General features: G+C 38.6%; 1 protein-coding gene across 2 annotated transcripts in view; it reads left to right on the top strand.

Moving 5' to 3' along the window:
• The first annotated feature begins 6,205 nt into the window (after positions 1–6,205).
• pkp3a (plakophilin 3a) overlaps positions 6,206–19,582 on the top strand; it is a 34,897-nt gene continuing 21,520 nt past the window's right edge. Inside the window, exons 1-2 of one of the 2 annotated variants that reach the window (XM_061969668.2) lie at positions 6,206–6,257; positions 10,799–10,976. In XM_061969668.2, coding sequence (XP_061825652.1) covers positions 6,255–6,257; positions 10,799–10,976 — 181 coding nt within the window. In that variant the 5' untranslated portion in view covers positions 6,206–6,254. Of the gene's footprint in view, positions 6,258–10,560; positions 10,977–19,582 lie in introns of those variants that run through there. The other variant, XM_061969667.2, reaches the window with a different exon arrangement.

Below are 19,582 nucleotides of genomic sequence, written 5' to 3'. Positions count from 1 at the left end.
GGTGTTATTGCTGTGTGCCTAGAAATATTTTGGCACAGTAACCACAACCCCCACCTTAAAAACAACGTTGCACTTATAAATAATAGCATCTAAGAGAGGACCTGGACAGGTTATAATATAACTGTCACAAAAGTGAGTCCACGCCTCACATTTCAGCAACGTTTGATGACATTGTATCTTCTCGAGGGACATAACAATAGAAATTAAACTTGGATACTGCCTGGAGAAAAACAAAATAATTGTGATTTGTGGTGTTAGTGCCATGTCTAGGGCTGCAGGACTGCTGCCAGCAATGGAAAGCTGTAGTTAATTGAGGGAAACATGAATTCCAACATGTACAGTTGGACCTCAACTTAAGAGTGCCCTAACTGAAAAGTGTTTTGAGATAAGAGCTGCCCAATTACAAGCGACCCCCGCTTAGTGTTGTCCCGATACCAATATTTTGGTACCGGTACCAAAATTATTGAGACACTTTTCTAAATAAAGGGGATCACAAAAAATTGCATTATTGGCTTTATTTTAACAAACAATCTTACGGTACATTAAACATATGTTTCTTATTGCAAGTTTGTCCTTAAATAAAATAGTGAACATACAAGACAACTTGTCTTTTAGTAGAAAGTAAGCAAACCAAGGCTCCTAATTTAGCTGCTGACATAAGCAGTAACATATTGTGTCATTTTCCATTCTATTATTTGGTCAACATTATTAAGGACAAGTGGTAGAAAATGAATTATTAATCTACTTGTTCATTTACTGTTCATATCTACTTACTTACTCTTTTAACATGTTCTATCTACACTTCTGATAAAATGCAATAATAATGTATTCTTTTGTTGTCTAGATGCTTTACATTAGTTTTGGATGATACCACAAATGTGGGTATCAACCCGATACCAAGTTGTTACAGGATCATACATTGATCATATTGAAAGTCCTCAAGTGTCTAGGGCAGTGTTTTTCAACCACTGTGCCGTGGCACACTAGTGTGCCGTGAGATACAGTCTGGTGTGCCATGGGAGATTATCTAATTTCACATATTTGAGTTAAAAACATTTTTTGCAAACCAGTAATTATAGTCTGCAAATAATGTGTTGTTGTTGAGTGTCGGTGCTGTCTAGAGCTCGGCAGAGTAACCGTGTGATACTCTTCCATATCAGTAGGTGGTAGCCGGTAGCTAATTGCTTTGTAAATGTCGGAAACAGCGGGAGGCAGTGTCGAGGTAAAAAGGTGTCATATGCTTGAACCAAAAATTAACAAAAGGTGAGTGACCCTAAGAAAAGGCATTGAAGCTTAGGGAAGGCTATGCAGAATGAAACTAAAACTGAACTGGCTACAAAGTAAACAAAACAGAATGCTGGACAACAGCAAAGACTTACTGTGGAGCAAAGATGGCGTCCACAAAGTACATCCGAACATGACATGACAATCAACAATGTCCCCATAAAGAAGGATAAAAACAACTGAAATATTCTTGATTGCTAAAACAAAGTAGATGGGGGGTAATATCGCTCAAAGGAAGACATGAAACTGCTACAGGAAAATACCAAAAAAAGAGAAAAAGCTACCAAAATAGGAGCGCAAGACAAGAACTAAAACACTACACACAGTGAAACAGCAAAAATGTCAAAATAAGTCAGGGCGTGATGTGACAGGTCGTGACAGTACACCTACTTTGAGACAAGAGCTATAGTGATGCATGGTTGGTTATGGTTTAAAGTCATATCCAACAATTGCGACAACGACTTTTTACTGTCAACTGAGTTTATGATTTTTGCTGGTGGTGTGCCTCCGGATTTTTTCAACGCAAAAGATGTGCCTCGGCTGAAAATAGGTTGAAAAACACTGGTCTAGGAAATTATTTCCTGAGTTTATAAACATAATATACAATTTTTTTTAAACGAAAGATGTTGTGATGCCAAAAAATATCGACGTAATCATAGTAGTATCGACTAGATACGCTCTTGTACTTAGTATCATTACAGTGGATGTTAGGTGTGGATCCACCAATGGCGTTTGTTTACATTTGGACGCCGGTGAGCTACGGTGTGTAGTGAAGCATGTTTAGCTATTCCTCGTCTTGCAGAGATGATACTTGTAAGAAACGTACTTTATTTGTCACCATGGAGACCAGGATCAGTGATTTAGAAGTAGCTAAAATACTACCGACTGGGGCTGGACTTTAGCCGCTAGCTAGCTAGCCATTTCTTAAAGCATCTCTTCCTGAGGGCGTTTCAGTGTTATAACTTCACCTTTATCGTTAGTTTTTAAGCCAAAATGCGTCCGTTCTCCCTTTTCTGTCTACACACTGTGTCTGCTTGTAAGTACTCTGTGATTGTGCGCTACCGAACATGAGCGTCTCCTCGTAAACCAGCAATGACACGACGTGACGACGACAGGGGCGTGGGGTGGTGGGGGACCGGTACTTTTCAGAGGCGGTATAGGACCGAATATGATTCATTAGTATTGCGGTATTATACGAATACTATACTGGACAACCCTACCCCCGCTGTTGGCTTAGCAAATGTCACAGCGAACCCTGTAAGATAACCCAAAACATCTGCTTTTACTCGCCAGCGTTAGCTTATAGTTAGAGATCGACAGACCTTGTTTTCCCAAGCACAGGAAGGAAGAGAGTGAATGTGAAGAACAGCGCTGAGAACAAAAAGTGTATGTTTTAATTGGATCAAAGAACGAAATCACAACTTGGCAAAGCAGTTGGAGCGGATCACTGCTCATCTGCACCGTACTGAAGCAGAATGAGTCTTACGCCAGCCAAAAATTTTAAAATAACATCTAAAACGCGGACATTTATCCTTGAAAATATGGAAAAGCTGCTGATGGTGTGTTTGATGGCGAAGCAGCTGGAGGGAGACACCATAGAAGTCCCCTCTCTAAGGTAATTACTGTAAATTATTATTACATTACTTCATAAAACTACTGTAGTTGTTTGTAGTACAAACCCCAAAACCAGTGAAGTTGACACGTTGTGTAAATCGTAAATAAAAACAGAATACAATGATTGAATAGACTTTGTTATTTTTTGCAAATATTAGCTCATTTGGAATTTGATGCCTGCAACATGTTTATTAACAAGTGGCAAAAAAGACTGAGAAAGTTGAGGAATGCTCATCAAACACTTATTTGGAACATCCCACAGGTGAACAGGCTAATTTGGGAACAGGTGGGTGCGATTATTTGTGAACAAATGCGTGAGCAAATTGTCCAAAAGTTTAAGAACATTTGTCAACGAGCTATTGCAAGGAATTTAGGGATTTCACCTTCTACCGTCCGTAATATCAGCAAAAGGTTCAGAGAATCTGGAGAAATCACTGCACGTAAGTGATGATGTTACGGACCTTGGATACCTCAGGCAGTACTGCATCAAAAAGTGTGTAAAGGATATCACCACATGGGCTCAGGAAGACTTCAGAAAACCACTGTCAGTAACTACAGTTCGTCGCTATGGTCGTATTAGTGCCCAAGACATGGGTGAAAGCACCATTAATGCTGAAAGGTACATACAGGTTTTGGAGCAACATACGTTGCCATTCAAGCAACGTTATCATGGACGCCCCTGCTTATTTCAGCAAGACAATGCCAATCCACGTGTTACAACAGCATGGCTTCATAGTAAAAGAGTGCGGGTACTAAACTAGGCTATGTTGGCCAGAGGGGGAGCACTTTTAAAACCAACATACAGTCATTTTGAAAAATCCCTCCTTTTTGGGACCACCCTAATTTTGATAGATTTCACCACCGGGGGTGCAAATGAGACATTCTCTATTAGATGCAATGGTTTTCCATATTGGGACCATGATTTATGTACTAACTTGTTCGGTCCTCATTTGGAAGGTACTTTTCCTTGTTGATGTCTCAAGAAGGGTAGAAATACAAGAACACACAAGGTACTTTTCCTTGTTGATGTCTCAAGAAGGATAGAAATACAAGAACGAACACACACACACACACACACACACACACACACACACACACACACACACACACACAATAACATAAATACTAATACACACACACATACATATGTGGTGAAGCCGCAATATTTGAAGCGCGATTTGGTGAGTGACGACTGTATTGTGAAATTTTGAAGCACAGCAAAATCCCTTCCCTTGCAGGGAAAGTGGGCCACAAGAGCAGTGTTTTTCAACCACTGTGCCGCGGCCGTGAGATACAGTCTGGTGTGCTGTGGGAGATTACGTAGTTTCACCTTTTTGGGTTAAAAATATTTGTTACAAACTAGTAATCATAATCCGCAAATAATGTGCCGTTGTTGAGTGTCGGTGCTGTCTAGAGCTCGGCAGAATAACCAGGTTATTCTCCTCAATATCAGTAGGTGGCAGCCGGTAGCTAATTGCTTTGTAGATGTCGGGAACAGGTCGTGTGAGACGACGATGGTTTGTCGTGATCACAATATGCAGACGACAGCAAAGGGCAATGTGCAGGTAAAAAGGTATCTAATGCTTAAACCAAAAATAAACAAAAAGGTGAGTGCCCCTATGAAAAGGCATTAAAACTTAAGGATGGCTATGCAGAACGAAACTAAAATTGAACTGGTGACAAAGTAAACAAAAACAGAATGCTGGATGACAGCAAAGACTTGCAACGTGTGGAGCACAGACGGCGTCCACAAAGTACATGACATGACAATCAACAATGTCCACACAAAAAAAGATAGCAACAACTTAAATATTCCTGCTTGCTAAAACAAAGCAGGTGCGGGGAATAGCGCTCAAAGGAAGACATGAAACTGCAACAGGAAAATACCAACAAAACAGGAAAAGCCACCAAAATAGGAGCGCAAGATAAGAACTAAAACACTACGCACAAGAAAACACCAAAAAACTCAAAATAAGTCACGTCGTGATGTGACAGGTCGTGACAGTACACCTACTTTGAGACAAGAGCTACAGTGATGCATGGTTGGTTATGATTTAAAGTCATATCCAACAATTGTGACAACGACTTTTATGGTCTACTGAGTTTAATTTTTTAATGATTTCTGCTGGTGGTGTGCCTCCGGATTTTTTTTAATTGAAAAAAATGCGCCTTGGCTCAAAAAAGGTTGAAAAACACTGCACTAAACACCCACCATCTCTGTGATGTCATCATGGAGAAGCGGGAGAGGATTTTAGTAACTGCCGGTGCACTCCGTGCGCAAGAGAATCCAGGCAGTGTTAGACAGCAATGATGTTCACACTAAAAAGTGTCCGCCCAGAGATCGGTAGGTCGTGAGTTCAAACCCCGGCCAAGTCATACAAAGACTCTAAAAATGGGACCCATTACCTCCCTGCTTGACACTTAGCATCAAGGGTTGGAATTGGGGGTTGAATAACCAAAAAAAATTTCCCGGGCGCGGCCACCGCTGCTGCCCACTGCTCCCCTCACCTCCCAGGTGGTGATCAAGGGTGATGGGTCAAATGCAGAGAATAATTTTGACACACCTAGTGTGTGTGTGACAATCATTGGTACTTTAACTTTAACTTAACTTAAATATTGACACGGTGTACATAATTTGGACAAGTATACTGTGAGGTGTACTCACGTGTTGTCAGCTATTTGGACAATGATGGCTTTGTGTTGACTTATTTTTACTCTTAATGCTATTCCAGCTGTACATTGACTACTCTAAGCTAGATCCACAATGTATTTCTATAGTTTTGTCCCTTAAGACTGATGTTTTGTCAGATATAGTAGATAGATAGCTAAAAAAAAAAAAGTGCTCTTCCTATCATTATCACCCTCAGCCTGGCTCGAGTGACTAACCCTGATGAGATAAAGCTTGGAAAACTTCACTTTCACAATCTCTCCACTGTGCTTAGTGATTCATCCCTAAATGTTAATAGCACTAGCAGGGGCCAAACTGCTCTAAATAAAAGCAGCATGCTCAGCAAAAGGAGACAAACTATCACCCCACTTCTCATGAAGCCTTTGCAAGAGTAGCATCATCACTTCCATTTGGACTTCTCCTTTCTGTCACTCTGACATCTCCCCTGTGGCGTTCCGGCAACACGCCCTGTTGTGGTGTCACCATCTTTTTTTTCCCTTGACTCACCTTTTTTGTTTGATGCCAGTCCTGTAATTACATGCAGGTAGAATTCAAAAGTCTAGGGCGGTGACAGTTAACACAGACTAGCACAATTAAAACACTGTACAAAAATTCCCAACACTTCTGACCTCCCGCTGTTCGAAGAAGGGAGTGCACAACATCCAGAATCAGCTGAGCCTCACTGGCAATGGTAGGTCGGCCTTTATAAATAACTACTTGTACATCTTAAATATATTTTAGTCATCTTTCTTGTGTAATTTAATTGTGACACTTGGAAAAACGGTTAATTCATAGACAGGTTAAGGAAATGCACACTATTCACTCCATTATATGTAGTACAGTCAAATAATTACATTTTTAAATACGATTAATCACCTTTTTGCATTGTCATTAATCAAGATTAAATGCAGTAAATTACGTGTGTGCATAATTTTAAAAAGTCAACTTTTAAAAATACTACAATATTTTGACATACGTTCATTTGTAAAGTGTTTAACTTCAATGCACATCATTTATTTAATCAAAACTTGCTGACAGTTTTATTTAAAGCCTCGTCTGAGTGTTTTTTTGAAGTGGAATTTGTCACATAACACACAAGTCTAAATACAGTTTTGTGACTAATCGAGTTAAATTATACTTTTCTCAATAAAATCCTTTAAAATACTTGCCATTTATAAATTGTGACCCCAGAAAGGTATTATACTCTATACTGGATTATAAGATTGACACTTTGTATCATTGCCAATAGATTCATAAGGATTACCATATTTATCATAATGTGTTATGGAATGAATAGTAAACCTCGCCTCTTGACACCTTAAGAGTCGCACTGGACATCTAGCTGACAGCTCAGGTTTTTAACTTGTTGGCTAGCACTCTCATCTTTCAATCAATGGACTCGATATGCCTTTCTTCATTGATTGGCCACATGTTTTTTTTTTAAAGTGCGACATCAAATTTAAGTTACCTACCTGTAATATTTACAAAGGTTACAATTTCCTACTATAAGTTTAAACAAATTTGGAGTTTACATCTCTGATTGAGTCAAAATGTATCATTTAAAGAGCGTATAATAGGAAGGAGGTGAACAAGCATGCAAGCATAAACAGACATGTAGAAAAAAAAAGTCTCACTCTTGGAGCTGTTAGAGTATTGACTCATATGACACACTCTAGATAAAAAGTTGGGTGTGGAGTCGCCTAACGACTGCGCCACGCCTTGTACAGGTTCTCCGTTCACACATAACAACAAAATAATACAATTAAAAATATGACACGACGCGTCAATATGTCGTTTTTTGTCGTGTCTGCACAATGTCTACACATGTTACGCATTTACAGTAAGGGAGTGAGAAAAACATTTCTTAACTCATGTTTAATTTACAAATAGTCGACAAAACTACTGTAAGATATTTATCATAATACAAGTGGTATCCAGGTGTTTGTTAATCAAAACCTTAAAGAAAAAAGAAAATATATATACATATATATTTATAAGTTCAAATTTGAAAAACATGTACCTGGGGATAGGTTGATTGGCAACACTAAAATTGGCCCTAGTGTGTGAATGTGAGTGTGAATGTTGTCTGTCTATCTGTGTTGGCCCTGCGATGAGGTGGCGACTTGTCCAGGGTGTACCCCGCCTTCCACACGATTGTAGCTGAGATAGGCTCCAGCGCCCCCCGCGACCCCGAAGGGAAAAAGCGGTAGAAAATGGATGGATGGACATTTGAATGTGACTCATTTGATAAACCAGTTTGACGAGTAAGACTGTCTGCTTCCTCCCTATGTGTGCCGTCAATGTGTACTCATCCAGCATGGCATACTTACTCACACACATCATGTACTCGACAGTACATGAGATCATGAGCTTAAGAAGAAACAAGGGGTGGGGGGGACTGGGAAATAGAATCAAAATGTGTTTTTTGCACAATCTCGTCAAATGATTGTGATGAATTGATTTTGAAACAATGACTGTACTTCATATTTGACTGATTCCACCCACACTTGAAGCAAAAACCACAACAAACTCGAAAACAGACCACCGCCAGGCGCTATCTCTCACAATGCAGCACTGAGCTAGTTAGCATAGCAACCATCTTCAATGCTAGTGCAATGAGTAGGCCGCACGCCTCCACACACACATTGGCTGCATGCACGCCTCCACACACACATTGGCTGCATGCACGCCACCACACACACATTGGCTGCATTATGCGGCAGAAAGAGAGAGCGACACGCCTCCTTACTATGGCTGCACCACTGGGACGGCTGCGGGACAACATGGTGAAGGGGATCCGGATCACCCCCAAAATCGAATCCCATTTCGGACATTTACTTAAAGGGCAACTGCACTTTTTGGAATTGTGTCTATTATTCACAATTCTAATGTGATACAAAAAAAATAGTTTTTCTTTTTTTAGGCATTTAAATTTTTAATATACGGCAAGTACAAGGCGGCTAACAATGAAGCTAACTGGAGTCATCTATTGTGCCTCAAAAGCCCTCTACAAAAACATCTAAAAACCGCCAACAACACTCCATTAACATGCCATGACTCGCATATTAACCAAGTATTAGCGGTATTGTTATTATAAACGCTAACGCTGAGGAAATACTTTTAGAAGGCGCCGTGATCACAGAAGGGTAAATTAGCTTATGCAGCTATTGAGAGACTGAGCCGGTGAGCTGTTGCATGGCCTCTGAGCTGGTAAAAGTTAATTCAAGATCATAAATCATTAATCTCACCTGTATAATAGAGGGTAGTGGCCCATAACCGAGAAGTTGGTCAACTTTGACATTCAATTTAGACCCGGAGATTGCAAGAAAGACATGAAAAGACGCTTGTTTGCGCCCACCTTTAAAAAAAATAAAAATAAATAAAGTTTACCTGTGGGAGGTTTATCCTTCATCTAAACAGAAGATATAAATATCCTATCAGTTGGCATCCCACTGAGAGCAGACATTGTACAGTTAGTGATCGTTTTATTTTGTTCGTAATTTGTATTTCTTGTTTAGCACTTAGCAATAGTGCTACTTGCTGGATCTGCTTATCACTCAGCTTCTAAAACTTGTAGCTTATCCTCTGTATATTCAGGCTAAAAAATATAAGGTTCTTCATTATCATTTGTTTCAAAGTAGTCGCTGTTGTTTGCCATGATTATTAGTTGTTATTATGAATGTGCCTGTTACTATATTACATACAGTATATACTTACAGCGTGTACATAAAACGTTGATGGGGGTTTTTTGGATGATTTTAAAGCGCTTTAAATGCGGTATAGTGCAGATGCTTTTAGCTCTTTAACCGATACAGCAATATGCTGTATAAATTTGCATTGTCCTAGCGACACCTTATTATTGTGAAATACTAAGGTATTCACACAAAAAAAAAAAGGATTCAAAGAATACAGTATAGCGTCACAATTAACTAACTGGCAGCTCGTGACAAAGAGTGCGCTACTTGCTAGCTACCAGCGAGAGCAGGGGTGTAAGGTTTTATCCGGCCCGCGGGATGAGTTCGCCAAGTATAAAAATGAGCCGAAATTTTTGAATGAGAGAAACTGCTGTTCTAAATGTGTCCACTAGATGTCGCAATAGCAATTCTTTGTATCTTTGTAGATGATGCTACATATGTAAAAAAAAATAAACCACATGATGTTAGTGCATCAGTTGAGGAAAATGATCAAACTACATAAATAACATACTGTAATTTGATTTTGATATTCTTTTTTGTCTTGATAGATTGAAAATTAACACCAATGAGTTGACTGATAAACATTATCACATAATTTATTCAGAAAGTATAAATAACGACAAATAAAGACAGAATACTACTAACCACAACATGTAAGTGTACAAAAAAAGCCAACAACATTATGATTTGTACATTTTCAGAATGTGCTTGTTCTATTTTTAAACAAAGAAAACAATCTGAAGTTGTCTTTATTTTTAAGTTATCGTGCCGTGATTTTACCAGTCCAGTCCCCTTGGGAGTAGATTTATCTCCATGTGGCCCACGATCTAAAATGAGTTTGACACCCCTGAGCTAGAGAGATGTGTTCTAAAGACACTTTGTTATTGTGCAATACTAAGATATTCAAAGAATTACAGTGCAAGTTTTAGCTAGCAGGCTAGTCACCAGCTGGCAACTAGAGAGCTAATAGCTAGCTGGAAGCTAGTGCTATCTTAAAAGCTAGCATGAAAATAAGAATGCTGTACTGTTTAATGATTTATTTGTCTTATCAACCAAAAAATACCTCTGCGGACCCCCGTTGAAGACCACTGCTATAAAAGGTCAAAATAAATCAGGTTGTTTATCAGTTGACTGCACAGTAGACAGGAAGATACACGCGACGATACGTTTAGAATAAATGAATGTTTATTTTTTCGCGTTAGTAGTAAATATAGTGAAACGAGACAGTGAAAGTGTGTATATAAGTGTCGACATGGTGAAATTACGTAAGAGCAGCACCCACCTGAACTTCAGGTAGAGCTGTCCACGGAGTGACGAGGCTCCGCCCCTTCCAAAGTTCACCTCTGTCGGGCAGGAACACTCCAGTGCTGCCAGTCAGTGCTCCTCAGTCCTGACTCCTTAGCCATAAGTCGACGCTACGCAGAGAGGCGCGCTTCTTGTCGCTGATTTATTTTTATTTTTATTTTTATAATTTACTTTTAATTGAACCACCATGAGCACCGTGGCTACAGAGACTATCTTTCTTTCCGCTCTACAGCCCAACACCTCGGTCACCACCTATGGCCTCCCGTCCGAGGTTCAGCTCGGAAGCGGCGCTTCGGGCCCGGACGACGTGTCGCGGGTTCGGCGGGTCCAGCAGCAGGTCCAAATGCGGCTGGCGGAGAAGTCCACACTTCCGCGTCATAATGGCTCCGCTTCTGGCTACGCCATGTCAGGTAAACTGGTTCCATACTTCCTTAAACCTTTTGTTCAACTTCAGCGAAATATTTAGGTGTTATTATTTTAGTCGGTGTTCAGTTACTGGTGAAATGTATAAGCTGACCCAAGTAGATCATTGTTGGTTGAATTAATTGGCCACCCTTATTTCCCTTTAATTTTGACAGTATACTATGTAAATGAACGAGTAAATTAACCCTGAAGTAAAAGAACCTGCAGTGCTTAGGTACTTGTTTCCCTTTTAAATGTAGGTATTATTTGGTATATGATTTTAGTGTTAATTACTGATGAATTTAGAAACATTGAAAAAATACATTATGGCATGTTGACAAAAGTCGGGGAAACTGATTCCCCCCATCAAAATAAAATGCGGACTTCCTTGGCTTATGCCCCAATCCTACACAAAAGTGTGGAAAACAACAAATCAGAGTTCAGGTCAATTCTGATTAGTTTTTGCCGAAATGTGACCTGTATCAGTTTTTTTCATGTCAAGGTTGTAACAATATGAACATTTCATATCACAGTTACCGTGACCAATATTGTCACTGTTATCATTATTTCTACAGTATTGTGCTAAATAAGTACTTGTACACACACTAAATCACAAAATTAAAATAGACACACTGTTAAAAAATACATATTTTTCCATGTTTTGTGTTTATTATACTCCACTGATAGTATTTTAATCTCAGTATTTGATCTGTTTTGATGGCTTAGCTTTTATTATTCTAAAAATTGGTTTGTACTATAGCATTTTAAGATTCATTAATTTGAAAAGTCTGTAACAAGTCAAATCTATTATCATAGTTTTTATTTTATATATATGTATATATATATATATATATATACGTATATATTACAAAAAAAAATTAAAATCCTAAACACGGGAAGCATGGTGGCACAGGGCTTAGTGCGTGTGCTTCACAATAGAAAGGTCCTGGGTTCAATCCTGGGCTAGGGATCTTTCTGTGTGGAGTTTTCATGTTCTCCCCATGACTGCGTGGGTTCCCTCTTGGTACTGTGGCTTCCTCCCACCTCCAAAGGCATGCACCTGCGGATAGGTTGATTGGCAACACTAAATTGGCCCTAGTGTGTGAATGTGAGTGTGAATGTTGTCTGTCTATCTGTGTTGGCCCTGTGATGAGGTGGCGACTTGACCAGGGTGTACCACACCTTCCACCCGAATGCAGCTGGGATAGGCTCCAGCACCCCCCGCGACCCCGAAAGGGACAAGCGGTAGAAAATGGATGGATGGATGGATCATAATTAGAGATGTCCGATAATGGCTTTTTTGCCGATATTCCGATATTGTCCAACTCTTAATTACCGATTCCGATATCAACCGATACCGATATATACAGTCGTGGAATTAACACATTATTATGCCTAATTTTGTTGTGATGCCCCGCTGGATGCATTAAACAATGTAACAAGGTTTTCCAAAATAAATCAACTCAAGTTATGGAAAAAAGTGCCAACATGGCACTGCCATATTTATTATTGAAGTCACAAAGTGCATTATTTTTTTTAACATGCCTCAAAACAGCAGCTTGGAATTTGGGACATGCTCTCCCTGAGAGAGCATGAGGAGGTTGAGGTGGGTGGGGTTGAGGTGGGGGGTAGGGGGTAGCGGGGGGTGGGGGGGATGTATATTGTAACGTCCCGGAAGAGTTAGTGCTGCAAGGGGTTCTGGGTATTTGTTCTGTTGTGTTTATGTTGTGTTACGGTGCGGATGTTTTCCCGAAATGTGTTTGTCATTCTTGTTTGGTGTGGGTTCACAGTGTGGCGCATATTTGTAACAGTGTTAAAGTTGTTTATCTGGCCACCCTCAGTGTGACCTGTATGGCTGTTGACCAAGTATGCATTGCATTCGCTTGTGTGTGTGAAAAGCTGTAGATATTATGTGACTGGGTCGGCACGCAAAGGCAGTGCCTTTAAGGTCTTTTGGCGCTCTGTACTTCTCCCCACGTCCGTGTACACAGTGGCGTTTTAAAAAGTCATACATTTTACTGATACCGATAATTTTGAAACCGTTACCGATAATTTCCGATATTACATTTTAAAGCATTTATCGGCCGATAATATCGGACATCTCTAATAATTTTTTTTTTTTTTTCTGGTAGGCGTCCCACTCTGTTTAGCGGTCCTTGAACGAACCATAAAAACACCTTGGTCTCGTATTTCTCAGAGTATAGAACGACTACTCTGTACTAAGAGAGCACAGCTTGTAAGTTCAATGTGCACAATTGAATAGCTTAGTTGCTCAGACAGTAATGTGTTTACATAAGTTTAGATTGGGGTAAACATGTTAATGACTCTAGTTTTCATATTAGAATTTAAGCTTGCAAACTGGTGCCAGTCAGTCCGTGAGTTCATCAAAGTGCAGTTATCAATCACGGTTTGTCATTCATTTTAACCCAAATCTGTAATAATAATCATCGAGAGTATTACCGTGGTAATTATTATCATCATTACATCCCTACTGAACAGTACTATTCCAATTTTTTTCAAATCCGACCCAGGCCTCTCTATCCGAATGCAACTGTAGTCTGAACGATCTGGGCGCATTCATCCGACCTGTACATCATCAATGTCACAATTTTTTGCCAAAACAGACAAGTGTGAAGGTAAATTTTTGATTAAAGAGCAAAAACAGTGAGTGTTGAAAAATTTATTTAGAAGAAATGGGGTGGAACGGTTCACAAAATCTACAGTTTTGTGACTCGGTTTTCGCTTCAGTTCGGTGTACATTGTTGTTTTTTACACTCAAATATCATACCAATAATCCACCATGACCATTTATCAGTTGTTGTTCTTCAAAAATATCTCAAATGTGCCCCACAAACTTCTTTCCCGCCAAAATGATTTCCCTCCGAATTCTTCTTAATCTCCTACGTGAAATAGTAAATGTTGAGTCCGGTCGCACAAACTCATTGAAATCGTCACAAATTCACCAGGACGGACACCTACACAAATCTGTGTGACGTCATGTTTGTGCGCATGCGTGTCTCCTCAAGAAAACATTGAAGTTATTTTTTTTTCAATGTGAATGACTACATAAAAGATCAGATTCATTAAAATAAATGTAATTAAAAAATGTTTAATTGGGCATCATGAATGTCACCGGAGCCAAAACCCCCCAACCATTACACCGCCTGTCCTCGCTTATTGAGGTAACAGATGAGCTGGAGACTAATCTAGCTGACTTTGAGCAAGAGGTGGCGCACACCCTAGACCGGTCAAAAATGAAAAAAAAAAAACAAAGCGTGAAAACATTAAAAAAAAAGACACGTTTAAATAACTTTAACATACCTTACGTTAAAAAAATAAAAATACCAACACAAATGTCCGAGTCGAGGAAATACATATTGGTATACAACCATCTTTGTTTATTTCTTTAGCTCTAGTGGTGTGTCATCAACAAATGAAGGGCATCCCATATTACACAACGTCAATGGCCCTCATAAAAACAGATTGCCTGCTGTGCCTATTTTCAATCTCCGATTTGTTTTCACACAAAATCGATTTTTGATTTTTTCCAATTTTTCTCCCTACTTTTTAACAAAACCAATAAATACAAATGACAGAGATAATTCAAAACAAGCTTCACTTTTGTTTGATCAAAAACTAATAGTTTGAAATGACACGGCTTACACTGCATTTTTTACTAATAGCAAAATTCTTTGTATAATGTTCTTTTTAGACAATATATAAATTGTACTTTTTATGAAATACTTTTCAAGTAACTAAATTAATAGCTTGAATAGTACTTGAATAAAATACTTCTGTAAACAAAAATGAAGTATTGTACATTGCATGCAAATAAACTTCAATAAATCAAAAGATACCAACAATCATTAAATAGTAATCAAAATCAATCAGGTCCATAAAGTGCAAACTTAAAACTTCTGTTTTCAATAAAATACTACTGTGAATAAAAATGTAGTATTGTACATTGTATGCAAATAATCAAGTAAAACATTGAGATGACTATATAGTTTTACTCAGTGGGTTAACGCAGGCTTGTTAGTGTGTACTGATGTTAAAGACAATGTACACTTCATTGCACATGTAATATAACACTATATGGATGATTAAATGCAATTCTCCATACTGTACATGGTACCTTGTGTAAATGATTTCTCTACAGTACGCTGCTTCTTAGGTGAAGTAAGGAATACGTTTGTTGTTCTGCTACCTTTTTTATAGAAACTTTGCAACGTGCAGTCACTTGTTTAATGCCTGTTCCCGCAAATCTAAAGCATTGGCAACACTTTTCTTTTCTCTGTAACAAACTGCTCTCTTTTTTTAGCAATAGCATTATCTATGTTTTACAAGTCTTGCGGATCTCCGCTAAGGAAGGAAGGGGGCAGGTGAGGTGAGGTGATTGAAGCTCATTGGGGCAAAGAAATATGCCAGAGAAAGAGGAGAAAAACATGGTTTATATTTTAAATCGTCTGTAAAAAAAAATTGAATTTATCAATACAATCAATATATAATCAATAAGGCCTAATTGGAACCTTTACAGCTTTAGAAATTGACTACCCTACTAAAGTAAAGCTTGTTGAAATAAGAAAAAAAAAAACTTAACTCAGTGAGTTTATGTCTCCTAAGTTCTGCTCTCGGTTCTGTGTCACAGAAACTACCTCTTCCTTGATCAGAAAGCAAAGGACATTTCCCTAAAACGATGTAAACAAAAAAAAACATATTTTCATATTTGGGGATTTTTGGAATTGGCAGTGTTTGTCCACATTATACAACCTTGTCCACAAATGGTGGAATGTGTCCATTCAGCTTGTCTGCAGGTTCTTAACAGACCAACCTAAGCATGCAACCTTCACATGTGAAAGGGTTAATGTGTAACAGGCTCCAACAAGTGTTGCTTTCATGAACGTTCTTGCAATAGCAGACTGATTTGAAAGCTTTTGCCAGTGCATGAGGTTGAGTTTCTGCTCTACTCAACCACTAAAAGGTGAAGGTCGGACAGATACATGCAAGGTGACGCTGCTGTGAGAACCAAATGTTGCTTTACAGTATTTTGTTTATTAGCAAGTGTCATGTTGTCAAGAAGCGTGTGCTTGACCACGCCACGCTGAGGTGGTTACGTAAGCCATGGTTCTCCAAAAGGGAAGTGAAAGGTCACATTTGTTGACGCTCCTCAAAAGACTCACAGAATGCTTGATAGGACTTTGCTTTCACATCCCGTCATTCATTTTCCTCAAAGTGATGGACTTCTGGGTATTGCTTACGTGACATTTTAAATCATGGGTCGTTCAATGCTAGCTGAAGCTTTTTTTTCCCTGTCAGCCCCCACAGAATTACTGTATGTATTCTTTGACAGTACTTCATGTTCACTAGAAGTGTCCTCTAACGGCTGGGATGCCACTAACATGGTGCCTCTCTTATACCTTTGACTGGTTTTAAACTAGTCTTTAATCCTTGATAATGACCACTTCAAGTTGTACGTCATGTCATATCGTACTCCCTCAAGAACAGTCAGCACTACTGTACAAGGAGACGCCCATTCCTAATAAGGGAGCTATGCGTGTTTTATAAAAAGGAATTTGCAAGGAAAGCCCTCCTGTGTTGCATGTACAGTAAATGCATTCTGCAGATGACCATATCTGTGGGAGGCAAGTGGAGACTAAGCACATGTTGCAAGGCGGAGAGAAAAAGACAAATTTACAAGAAAAAAGGGTGTGTTTTGTGTGTGTGGTATCTCAGGTGTGTTGGGCGTTGCCATGGGGTGGGAAAAGGGACCCATCTGTCATTCCTCTCTGTACAGACCGGTTTGTCGTGCGTTTGTTTGTGTGTTCTCTACAAGTGAAGCGTGATAGTCAAAATTTAACTTTTGCTCACCATGGAAACATTTGGACAAGACATTGAGAAGTTAACACAGAACTGCATCAAGTGCAACTATCAATTTCGTTATGTGGTCGTTATAAGTGCAAAGACTATGTTGTATGTGATGTAAAGTGGACTAGCAAGGCAAATGTTGGAACACTAAATGTCTTCAGAATGACTTTGAAAGTCTAATGACCTTCTCCTTGTTGCCTTGCACTACTTTTGAGTTTGTAAAAATGTAAACCGTTTATAACAAGGCTTGTGGTACGTTACAAAAAAATAAGTGCTATATAAATATGTATCACTACACATACAGTATAACAAGTTAAAGTAGTGTATAATATGTTCCAATTTTTAATATAAGAAAATATATAAATATAAATATTCTGTCACTGAATCAAATGATCACTTTCTTAAAACTTAAATGTTTTGCCTTCTACATTTTAAGCAATTTTTGTGGTCTACAAAACATTTATTGATGGCGCTTTGGTCAAAATTTTGCATAGATTTTTGTTTTGCAGACCATTTTCAAACCGTTTTCCGGCCGTCTATTTAGAAGGCGCCCGTTGGTCTTATTTATGTGCCTCCAAGCCAACCCTTCGACTGCCATGTTGTAGTTTTTAACGCTTCCATGTGGAATCTACTGAGAGATATTAGTTAGAAATGTACACTACTTTTTACTCGAAATGGCAACAGCGGAGGATTTTAGTATGCATATGCATGTAAAAACCTGTCTGCCCCACAGGAAGAGGATAGAGAAAAATAAGGAACTTACTGACTACAGCTTTGGACTACAACTGAATAAAAATGGCGAACTTGCACAAAGCTCTTTGGGTAAACCTCTACCATTACTATTAGTAATGTAACTGATGGTGGCGCAACGCAACGGCAAAAGCAGACTGATTGAAAATAAGGTTGTTTTTTTCTGTGAAAACAAATTAAAGCAATATTATGTATTGTAGCCTCCAGAAGAAGTCTAAAGTCTGACAATATTTTTAACATTTATTGCCAATCTTATGCTAACAACCGGCCCAACTCCAACAGGCCTTACTTCCGGTGCAAACAGATTTGTCTCTGTGCTTGGTTTTACACAATAGAACCCCTTTAAAGGAGGCCTATGATCATTTTAATCTGCATTTAAAACACTGCCTTATGTTTTAGATAATATGTATTGGTTATGCTTCGGTGTATATTGTAACCCGTTTGTGAAGGTATTCCCAGATTGCAAATGAAACCACGCCATACTATGTCTAAAAGTATCACAGATTATCTTTTGAAAATGTACATAAATACTGTATATATCTTCAAGTTCATTACAATTTTTTTTTTCAGACACGGTTGAAAAAATATTTTTAAACAACACATTATACAAACTCACCTGGTCACAACATTAGGATTAATTTAGACTCTGCATAAAAAAAGCTGTTTCAGCAGCATTCATCTCACTGCTGTTGCATGTTGGTGTTATTATGCGCATACCACAATTAGATGAAAATAATCATTTATCTTACGTTTCTTAAAAAATTTCTTATAGCCCAAATGTGAGAGTTTTACTCAATATCCAAATAAGTACATCCACCTCACTATGATGTCACAACGTAGCCAGACTCCAAAACCCAGTAAATAAAGACATCCAAAACTGCGTGCAAGCTCACGACCAAATGTATGAACCTTATTAATTGACACTTTGGCATTGTTTAAAACCATTATCCAACATTATAACATTTGTAAGTCAGAAAAGCCTACATTTATCATAGGTCTCCTTGAATTAACTCTACGAGAAATGTTTTAAAGGGGACCTTTTATGCAAAACCGACTATTCTTATCTATTGGTACCGGTTTTTGTGTATTTGGGATCTGCGCAAGTCCTGCAAATAAAAAATCTAACAATAGGATCATGGCAGAGATATTTATAAAACAATCATGCTCCAAAAGAGCTGTTTAGAATTTGCCTAATTGGCAATGTTTTTCCAAATTGTGAAGCCAACAGATATCTCCATATGTGATAGACATTTACTCAAAGTGCTTTGCGTGAGTCTGCCATTGTAGTCTGCGCTGTAGACAATAAGGTCCTTCGTTTTGCTTTCCTCCTGTTGTGGGGCAGACTGGCTTGTACAGGCACATGCATCCTTCGCTGTTGCCATTTCTAATACAAAGTAGCATATAGTTCTAACTTATGTCTGTCAGTAGACATGCTATGGAAGTGGTAAAAACTACAACATGGATGACAGGTAGAAGACTCTTTCAGTGCTGTACGCTTAGCTTTTTCACTAGTAGCACTGGTGCTACTAAATGAAAACAATTAGTAGGACATCATTTTTTTGTAGCACAGAAATTTTTTTGTAGCAATATGAAATGTCCTAAATATCACAATTTCATTATTAACACTCAAACAATGTACACATATGCCCTCATACATATAAACACAATTCCATCATTAGTCCTCCTGCAACACTCAAACACAGACAACAAACTTAAACTGTGCTAGCACTGTCGCTAACACGAGTGTAGGGCTTGGCGATGTGGATCAAAATTTATATCCCGATATAATTTGGCCCATAAACTAACCCATGAATGGAAATATCTGTTGACGTAACTAAATATCTCCACCATGCTTTGATTTTCCATTTTTGGGACTGATTGGGATCCTAAATACACAAAAACAGGTACCACCAGTTAAGAAAAGTAGGTTTTGCGTAATAGGATCCCAACTTAAGAGGTGTTTTGAGATAAGAAAAAAAAAAGCCTTGAAAAGTAATCT

Source organism: Nerophis lumbriciformis, linkage group LG10 (assembly GCF_033978685.3).
Source record: "Nerophis lumbriciformis linkage group LG10, RoL_Nlum_v2.1, whole genome shotgun sequence".
Classification (NCBI taxonomy): Eukaryota; Metazoa; Chordata; class Actinopteri; order Syngnathiformes; family Syngnathidae; genus Nerophis; species Nerophis lumbriciformis.
Note: the sequence above shows the minus strand (reverse complement) of the source record. Positions and strands in the feature narration are given on the sequence as shown.